The 10571-nt window shown below is 35.9% G+C and overlaps 1 protein-coding gene across 3 annotated transcripts; it reads left to right on the top strand.

Annotated features, from left to right (window-relative positions):
• Positions 1-1863: 1863 nt before the first annotated feature.
• On the top strand, positions 1864-9682 carry OLFML1 (olfactomedin like 1). 3 transcript variants are annotated; one of them, XM_074586165.1, is made up of 3 exons: positions 1864-2313; positions 4336-4624; positions 7267-9682. In XM_074586165.1, exons 1-3 carry the CDS (start codon positions 2188-2190, stop codon positions 8043-8045), a joined length of 1194 nt encoding a protein of 397 aa, XP_074442266.1. In that variant the 5' UTR covers positions 1864-2187; the 3' UTR covers positions 8046-9682. The 3 variants fall into 3 exon arrangements, with proteins under 3 accessions (XP_074442266.1, XP_074442267.1, XP_074442268.1); XM_074586166.1 differs by having other exon boundaries at positions 1918-2313; positions 4339-4624; XM_074586167.1 differs by having other exon boundaries at positions 2199-2313; positions 4526-4624.
• The last annotated feature ends 889 nt before the right edge of the window (positions 9683-10571 follow it).

Here is a 10571-nt window from a genome sequence, read left to right as displayed (position 1 = left end):
ATGCTTAAGCTTATACAGCATGTTTAACAGTTCAAGATACTTAGCTTTGTAGATAACTTGTCCTTGTTTTAAGATGAAGAAAAAATTATATATCTATATTCTGACTTTTAAGTATATTTTCTTGATAGTAGGTTTGTAATATTTTGCTTAGGATATTGTATTTGCTTAGGTGGTCTGGATTCAAACAGAAATAAAGTTGTTCTGAAACTGATAAATGGTAGTGTTCATCAAGCGAAGTCTAAACAATTGTCTGTGATTATCAAAAATTCAGACAGAACCTGTAACACCCTTTCTAAGAAAAAACTTTCAGTAAGGAGTTCTGCTATGACTGATGCTCTGATATAATCCAATAAAATTTTCCAAAGAGGCTACTGCCTTATTACAGAGGGAAACCCAGACTACATACTGTAATGAAAAAGATTATTAAAAGTCATAGAGTTAAGATGTTACTTCATATTACCTTAAAATAGGACTTACAGACATAACTTGAGTCAAGCATGTTCCAAACTGCAGGCAAACCATGATAGATTTGTTTTATACAGATGTATGATTTCTCCCTAACCTAAATGAAGATATTAACTTATTGCATCACATACTCTTCATCTCGTGATTGTTGCCTTAGATTATTGTGATAGACATACTAAACTCAGAACAACTCTGAAGGATTCCAGGTTCACCTAGGAGGTTAGAAAAGAGATCATTTTTCTGTGTTCTTCCCCAGTGTTGAAGCTGATTATTTTGTGGAAAAGACGACAGCACACTTTGTCAAGATGTTCCAGAGGACATAATCAAGGAAGACTACACACTCCCTAGGGTGCCTATTCTCAGTGCATTATCCTTCAAGGATCCAGCAGGCAAGATTTCCATCCTCCCCGGCAGGAGTTCTGGAGTAAAGTGAAATGACACTGAAGTGGAGAACCGAGTATTGGCCTCTCTGTGCATCAGTGACTCGGCCTGTAAGTAGGAACTGGCAAATTGTTTACACCTCTTAGGATAAAGCAATATTAAAAGAAAAAATACTTATCTGTGCATGTCTGTGAAATTTGCCTTTAAAGCACACATACCTGTAACTTGCAACAGTCAAGCAAATGGAGGTAAAAATCTGCCTGCTGTGACATATTTTCATGAATTCTGTCACAAGTCACACGTTTACATACAAGGCAGTCAGAAAGAAAAGGAAAGCTGTGTAAATGCGAGGAAAAAACTGTAGAGGAAAAAAAAATGGGGGAAAAAAGGGAAGAGGCAGAGAATTCTGAGAAACACAGACATCCAGTTTGGCTTCAGATACAAAGGAAGCTTTCTAACATCCTAACACATGGTTTCACAGCAAATAAAATGTTAGCATAGCCACGTATATTTCCAGACAAGGCATTCAGTCATGGAAATTATGAAAAAAATTTAAAAATTGCCTCAAATGCAATTAACTCATGTAAGTTAATTCTAATTAATTTTTAAGTCATCCTAAGTAGAATTATTATTGTGAAAGAAGAGATCTATCAAGACTCCATTAAATTGATGCAGAACTGTGTTAAGGATATTGGTTTTAGCTAGAAAAGTACTGGCAGGAGAAGAGGAGAAGGAAAAATAAATATTTTTTTTTAATACTTTTAACTATGGTTTTCAGTCCTACTGGCTGAATACTGGAAGTGAAAACAATTGCTTTAGATTGTTTTACAGTAACAGCTGTGGTTGTTGATCTTCCTGTGAAAAAATGACCAGTGCTCCACTGACTTTGAATCTATGCTGGCTTACACCAAGTACATACTGCACAGTGTTGGTCACACGGGAAAGCAGATGGGAGGAGAAAGGAGGGAAAACAAATTATTTTTACTTGTATTTAATAAAATTTGGCCTATGGGCTTTATGTGACTCAGTACTGAACATCTGGGATTGATCATAGGATCACAAACTGGAAAGCAGTCATCTGGCTTCTAGAAATAAACACATTCAGTCCCTCTTCCACGACTTTATTTTTTTAATGATAAAAGGCAACAGCCTTTTAAAGTCTTTTTAATACTTGCAGAAACAGTAACTTTTTAGTAATTTTTAGTATTACTTTTTCACATCGCGGCATCAGACAACTGTTTAATTTAATTTAATCCTGGACTGTCAGTAGTGTTTGGGATTGCCCTACACACACACACACAATTAATTCAATACTATTTTGCTTCAAAATTTTATGAAACAATGGTAGTCTTGCAACTCCGATTTTTATTAGTTCCATTCCTCACAAGCGTCATGGGAGCAGCACAATATATGATGCAAGACGCAGCTCTGATGAACTACATTGACCAGCGTCTCCTATCTTTAGAGGTATGTGCTATCTGTATCATTCTGTAATACTGCCTAACCGCAGAGGTTCGAAAATGTATGAATGTTCTTCTATGTGTGTGAACACAGAACAGTTTGTATGCTAAACAATACCAGGAAGGTGAATTGCCAGCTTTTTGAAATAAATAAGTAAAATTGTAGCTAAGCCTTTAGCTATAATGATTCCTAATTAACACATCATTATTTATTGCAGGATATAATTTCAGAATGTTATTTTTATTCTGTTATCACTTGTATATTTTTATGACCATCAGTGAATTTAGCTAAACAGGCAAATGCTTATCAAACTGTCACAGTCCATCCTAGGGAACAGTGTAACCATATTGTCACCAGTAGAACTGCTGTCAAGTTTTAACAAGGAGATAGAAATATATCAGGTATTTTTTCTAAATACAGATGAACCTACCTGGAAGAGTAGTTTAAGACACATTTGTGTAAAGCAGTAGTGTATCTGCACTTTAACTAGGAGTTGAAATTATCCCCTTACAGCTGGGAGACTGAAATAGGTATTTGCTTTCAAGTAATTATATAAGTACCAGTCCCTGCTTCTTTTTCTGCAGTAAAAAACTACCAGTACTGCAAAGTACCTTTTCAGTATTGACGTGCTGTAATCACACATAGTTTATCTTAAATCATTAACGTGTCCTGGGCTCCTGACTTGCATTGGTAGACTTTAGAGAAGTTTAACTTGTCTGATCTTGCATTCCCTTTTTGTACAAAGCACTCACTGGTCTTAACTTCACAACACAGAAAGAAGTGACGGATTAGCCTGGTATTCCTGGTATTCTGTTCCTATTGTGTAGATTGAGATTTAAATTTTATTAACCATTATAGGAATAACTTCACATGGTAATTTCCATTCATTTGGCAAAAATTAAAAATGATGCAATTCCATCTGTGACATTTGGTGCAGGGGGCACCAAACAAAGAACAGGAAAAAGGGTGAGGCAGATATTGAAGAAAACATTTAAAATAAAAGTTTTTGTAGAAAGTAATGAAACAGTTTCCTGGTGATTTACGGTCACATATAAATGGGGGGAGAGGGGCACATACAAAAACCACACCTCACAAAACAAACAAACAAACCACCAACACCAATTTACATGGAACACACACATACTGCATTAATTATTCAGTAAACACAGATATTCCCTATTCAAACACCACCTTAAAACAAAATACCTTAGATCTGTGCATAAAGCACCAAATCAGAACACGTAATATAGCCATTAGATCTACTATGATTTTGTGTTTGTTCTTAAATATTGGTTCAATTTATTCATCTTCCCAAAGTGGCAGTTGGGCTTCTGTTTTCAGGCCACCTACGATCTTTACAGAAGCAGCTGCGCTACAACAAAGAAATTACTTTCCTCACCTTTAAAAATGTTGATAATTTGAATCTAGGTGTAAAGAAACATCTGTATTTTTTTTAAATACAGCCAAGAATTTGACAAAAAGAAAAAAAAACCCACACCTTCTCAACATAGAGATGTCAATATTTGCATTTTCCATTTTAAATGGATGAAAAATAGCCACACTAGATACTGTCTTGGTCATGAGAGGTGTATTTATGTGAAATGTTCACATTTGTAGATTCTCTGCAGGAAACTTTTTGAGACTGCTTCACTGGTGGTCCTACAGGAGTTCTGAAAAGTTTCTGGGAAGCAAGTCATCAGAGATCATGTGCCCTTAAGTACCTCTGGCTGTTTCCATGGAGCAGTTCTCCCTCTTTAGGCAGCAAAACACAGTATCTGGTTGTCAGTAACCACATCAAGGAAAAAAAAAAAGTGTATTTTTGTCCAGAACTGTGAATACTAGTGCCAGTCTAATGTGTCCTCTTCATATAGATATACAGCAACAGACCATTGGTTTGAAATAGATGGGGGGTAAGGGGACTGGAAAACAGAGAATAGCACGGTTTTTGAAGTAATCATGAATGAGGCTGTAATCTATACAGAATACACACGTATATCCATGTATTTTCTTCCTGTGTTCTAACTCAAGAAGAGGCTGGAAAAATGCAACCAAGACATACTGGATTATGTGGAAGAATTCCGAGACTTTTCAAAGATGGTACTGTCACGCCTGGCAGGACTGAACAATCATAAGGCTGAGGTTAAAAGTGAAGTAGAGAATTTGCTAACAAGAATTGAACGAGCACAAAGGGACATTGACTATTTTGGATCTGTCACAGATTCTAATACATGTACAGAAGTGCATGAAGACCTGGTGAAACAACAGCTATTTGAAGAAGCGGAAGAAAAAAAGAAACTTAAACTCATGCTTAATGCAAGTAAGAACAGTTTATTTTTCAGAAATTTGATCTGAATGAGGCAGTCCCCTGGCCAATGCATGTATGCTGATATAGGGATAACAGATTTTCACAAGTTATGTGAATACCACAGATAATTGCATGGGGTTTTGGCTGTGTCAATACTAGACTTAAAAAAAAAAAAAAAAAACAACAAACAAACCAAACTCAAACTACAAAAAAGATATGGGAGAGGGAAAGAATAAACTACAATTCAAATGTTTATTTTGTAGATACTCTACTGCATATCAAATTGATTCTTTGGAAGCTCTTTTACTAACCTCTTCTGTTATTCTTTCTCCCCTTCTCCCCTCCATGTACTTTATCAAGAGAGCACGTTGGCTTAGCGGCAAGCAAACCTCAGTTCTGATTTGAACTTTAAGTGTTACGGTACCTAGTAGGAAGAATATATACACTATATTTCTTTTTTTTTTTTTTTTAAACAAATGAAGTTTTATAATTATAAATATCTTTACCTTAAGAAAGTTGAGTTACAAATGTAAATTACATATTGTATACATATTTGAATTAGTCCTTTTCATTTTTCTTCAAAAGTAGTAAGAAAAGAAAAATAAACGATAACAAATATAAACTGCCTTTTTTTAAAAAGCCAGGTAAAAGATCTTCAGCATCATTGATTAAACAATTCCAGTAACTTAAACAGAATTAAACTGATTTAATTTTACAAATAAGTTTACAATTTGTTCCTTGAACTTTTCCAGCAAGAGAGTATTAAGGCAGATGGCAACAGAGCAATCACCTATTCTGCTTCTAAACTCTAATCTGACCCCACAGTTGAGTGCTCCAACTATCAAGATTTCTTGTTTCCATATATAGATTTTTTGAACATTAGGCATTTTTTTGAGAGGGAGAAAAATTTAGGGATTTTTAAACTGATTGTGGTAAGGACACTTTGAAAATTATATGTTTCTAAGAGTTTCAGAGGAGAAAACATTACTTTCCATTTTTCCTTGTTGGAAAGTATTACTTTTAATTTTATTGTAGCAGTTCATAGCAACTTTACTTTTGTCAGTATATGTCAGATGCTTGTCCTGTTAAACTGATGGCAAAACTAGTCTCTGTGTAGACTTTACAGCACTTTGGAAAACTGGCAAGACCCTCAACTCTAGCAAATAGCAGCTCTGCTTCCATGCTATCATGTATTAACCAGAAGTTACGATTATTTTTACTAAAGCACTCCAAAACTCAAACAAAACAGTGGTGTTTTAAGTCCCATTTTGTTACTGGTTTTGGTTCAAGTTCACACAGACTTGAAAATAACAATCAAGTAGAATTATTGTTTTTACATGCAGTACTTGACACCTCATCCCGCTTTGGGTGGGAAATGGGAAATGACCTTCTGCACATTTTGGGACATGATAAGAAAGAGTGGGCTTTGAAGGTATTATTGGGGAGAATGTGGAAAAATGTTGGTAAATTTTTTGCTCACTGTGAATGCCTTAGTTTCTCAGTCTTCCTGCGAGCTGTTATGAAAGCCAAGGAGAGTTTAAAACTTTCTTTCAAGAAGAGAGACACTACTCATAGATTTCAGATAGTAATCTGGTTATTGCTCCTGCAGAGGAAGATGTTGCTAAGGCTGGCTAGATATTTTGACTCAACAGTTTTAAGTTTCTATAATCTATCTAATCAATAAACATTACTTTTGAGAAAGCTGTTGAGGCTTGCTCAGGGAAGGTGCACCCAGAGTGTGGACTTCCAACAAAAAAATTCCATGCTGTAGCAGCAATATCCAAATGCTTTGGTTAGAGGGCATCAGTACACACAAATGACATAAAGGTTGCTTTCTACAGGCAACTGGAAGCTTGCCACGGACTTCAATAGGTTCATATCAGGCCAAACAGGGAGGCTGGTTTTGCTTTCTCCATTTCATCTACTGCCAGAACTTCCTGCCTTAGGGCTTTGTTTGTTCTGCTTACTAAAATGGCTGCACTTCACTAAAGGCAATTCTTTAAACTTCAAATAGTGTCTCTTGTAATTTATGAATGCCTTTGGTAAACAAGCTCGTTAATATGCTTTGCAGTAGTTTTTCCTGGAAATTATGGTCCTTGATAAAGATCTTGGTGTCTAAATGCCTGAGTCCTAACAAGCTTGGTGCTTTTTGGTCTTAAACGCCTGTGAAAGTGCATACAAAACGTAATGAAGCCAAAACTATGTATGACTCGCTCTCTGCTAGTGCCAATTTTATCCCTATAGTGAGGTAAACAATTATGTAATTCCACCAGCCATGCTTCTAGTAGAAGAATTGATAACACAGACCTCATGCCAGTTCATTTAAAGGCCACCGTAATGTAACTACTCTCGGTCTCCTCTCAGGTACACAAATAGAATCCCTTTTGGATAACACTGGTCTAAAAGAGCTGAAAACAGTAGCTGAAGTAGCTGAAGATATGCAGTACCCTTAGCAGAAGATGCTGAATATATCTTACAAAATTATCTTCAACGCTATTTACTATAGCCATGCTGCTGGCACCTTTACTGATCTATTGACCCTGGCCTTATAGTTGGCTTAAAAGGAAACTAAGTAACTCAAAGAAAGGAAACCAGAAAATTCACAGCCATTCTACTTATTTATTTAATTTTTGTCTTTCGGTGTTTCCTTGCAGGTTGTGACCACATGCTTGCGGGTATTAAGTCCCTAAAGGTAGTTAAGAAGACTGGAGATAAGCATGGCTCTTGGATGAAAGATCCTGGCAAAAAGCATACAAAGATTTATTTATTAAATGGTTCTGTAAATAATGTTATTTTTGAATTTGCAAATATCATGACATTCATGGAAAGTAATCATACACTAAAAGCTCGCAGAGTCACCTTGCCATTTCCCTGGGAAGGAACTGGCCACATCATATATCAGGGTTTCCTGTTCTATCACAGATACGGCTCCTTAAACGAGATAATTAAATTCAATATCCAGAAAAGAAATATAACTGACCAAATGCTACTGCCAGGGGCTGGAAGGATTCCAGCCTATCAGCTTTCTCCATCTACGAAAATAGATCTTGCCCTTGATGAGCAAGGGCTCTGGGCAATCCATGCAGAACCAGAGACTGGAGGAAACATTGTAATTACTAAAATCAACCACATAACCATGGCAATAGAGCACACTTGGGACACATCGTGCAATAGCAAGGATGCTGAAGCAGCTTTCATAGCATGCAACACACTCTATGTTGTCTACAACTTACCTAGTGGAGGCACCTCTCGCATACAATGTGTTTATGATGTTTTGGATGCTGTAAATACTTATGAAATCCCAGTATTGCATTTTCCAAAACGTCAGGGTAGCCATTCCGCTATACATTACAATCCTAAAGAAAAGCAACTCTTTGCTTGGGGTGATGGATCCCAGATCATTTACAAGCTTCACACAAAGCAAAAAGTTTAGAATCTTGAGCAACTTTTCAAATACATTTAAAAACTATCAGTCCTATGTCAATATGGTCATCAAAGCATATTAAAATTACATTATTCCCATCTGTTACAACTTTCATCTATTTTACATAAATTTAGGCTTACATACCCCAGTGATCTTAAACTAATGTCCAATTAAGAATATGTGAAGACTCCATTAATATGAATTACATGATGACTAAATACCACACATGTACAACTCACACACACAAATTAAAGACTAAGGTTAATTAAAAAAAATAATAATCCATCTCTGACATGTTCTCTTCCTATCTAAACTACGTATTCTGCATCAGTGTCGTGGAAATCAAGTCAAAAGTCCTTCCTGTCCAATACATGTTATCTGACAATCTTCACTACCCTGAAGCTCACTGTAGGAAGCCCTCTTGTGAGCACTATAAAATCACATGCTTCCAGAGAAATTATCTATAAGTTTTTAACAGGAGAGGTTTATTTTACCACAAAGCATAAGAGTATACAACCTCACAAACATGATTTATTTTTAACATACTGTTCATGTACATTACAAGTCTGTTCTTAATCATCGAACCACTAGACTATTTCCATGAAATTTCCACATTTTTGTTATACACATAGCTGTACAGTCCATTTTTGATCCTGCTAACATATTTGCTACCGCTAAATATCCACTTTTATCAGCTTCAATTTGCCACCTTCCAATTTTTTTCAGTGTATCACTGCTTTTATATCAGAAGGAATGTTTCTAAATGATCTGTTCTGTACCATATTCTATTTTTAAGTGTTTTACATATCACTCTAATTGTTTCCTTTCTTATTAGTCCTCTCTCAGCATTTAGTTGTGAGGCATTTTCTCAATAGTTCAAATCACTTCAATTGCTCATAGCAGAATCTTTCTTATCCTATCCTCTGATCCGTTTTCTGATCAGTCCTGGTTTTGTGAGTAACAGATAAAAAACAGGTAAATACAAACACATTTTTGTTTCAAAAACAGTATTAAAAAATCCAAACAAACCTTACAGTTTTACTTGTGAAATATAGGTATTGGCTGTAGGTTTTGGATTTTAATGACAGCTGCGTTTCTGTTTAATAACCAAAAAGAAATTAAAAAAAAAAAAAAAAACCCCACAAAAAATGGTGCTTGAAAAGCAATCCATAGCTATTTCTACAGAAAGCCCATTTTGTTCTTTACACTGAAAGAGCTGTTGTTCTGTTTAAAAACAGCTTCAACAGAACAGCCAAACATCAGGGAATGATTTTGAAAAGGAGTTCCAGAATACAACAAAGAGCATACGGACTGCTGAGTTGCAATAGTGCTACTCTGCTTTTAGGAAAAGAAATTATATCGTTCTAAGCAGCCTTAATGACTACAGCACTACTTCTGTGTTACAGAAACCATAGGAAGCACAGTTAAGGCATCCTCAGGCTGAATGTAAGGTGAGCTGGCACCGATTTCCTGTGCGACCATGAGTCAAAGGCAGATTCAAATATTTAGACTTTTATTCCTCTTCTGTAAAATTACAAACAGATAAATACAAAATGGTATTAGCCACTTCAGAATCCTTTGAGATCCTTTACTGCAAAAGGATGTGTAATTTTCTTTACTTAATAAATAAATGGTTTTGATGTAAATATGGATTGAGTCTGCTCTTTAGAAAAGGCATTCTTGGAATATGCTATGCGCCGCACTACTACGCAACAGAGAAAGCCTACGGTATTGTTCCATATAGAGATTTCAACGAGCAATCCTCAAAAGTTCAGACAGGGTCCTTTCTGAACCTTGCAGCCCTGGAAATCCAAGCTTCATAATGACTTAAGAGGTACCACCTAGTTTCGATAACAGGCGAAAGTTTTGTATGGATGAGCGTCACTAGATTATCTCATATTGTACACAATGCAAAAGAAATGAAAACAAATAAAACAGAATAACAAAGTTTTCACAAATCTCAAAATTGAGGTTCAGTTACAAGGAGGATCAAATTTTCAAGCCTTCTAGTTTCAAAAATGTATATGAACAATCAAAAAATTAGAAGAGCTGGAATTTCCAAATGTTAATCCTGATACTGATTTGTGGGCAAACCATTTATGTACAGTCATAAGAGAAAAGGACAGAGGAGGCATTGCTGAATTAGCCTGTCTCAACTCTTCTTTAAACCCTTTAATAATAGGGACTTCACAACTTTCCCAGGGAATTTACTCCATCAATTCACAAGCCAGCGGCTGTAACATTTTTCCTAAAGCACAACTACAATTTGCCTTGCTTCAATGCAGCCCCATTGATTTTTGTCCTGTCCAGCATAAGAATGTAAGAGTAGCCTTATTTAATCAACCAGAGAGTTATCCAACCCTAATAGCCAATCTCAAAGAGGTACCAAGAAAGAATACATATGGAAGAGCATAAGAATAGTGCAAACATGTATCCCTCTAGTGATTCATGCCAGAGGCAGTCTTTGTGATCAATATCGCTGAAGACTTGTCTTTCATGAATTTCATAGAGTCATGGAATGGTTTGGGTTGGAAG

The sequence above is a fragment of the Larus michahellis genome, chromosome 4, assembly GCF_964199755.1.
Source record: "Larus michahellis chromosome 4, bLarMic1.1, whole genome shotgun sequence".
Taxonomy (NCBI): Eukaryota; Metazoa; Chordata; class Aves; order Charadriiformes; family Laridae; genus Larus; species Larus michahellis.
Note: the sequence above shows the minus strand (reverse complement) of the source record. Positions and strands in the feature narration are given on the sequence as shown.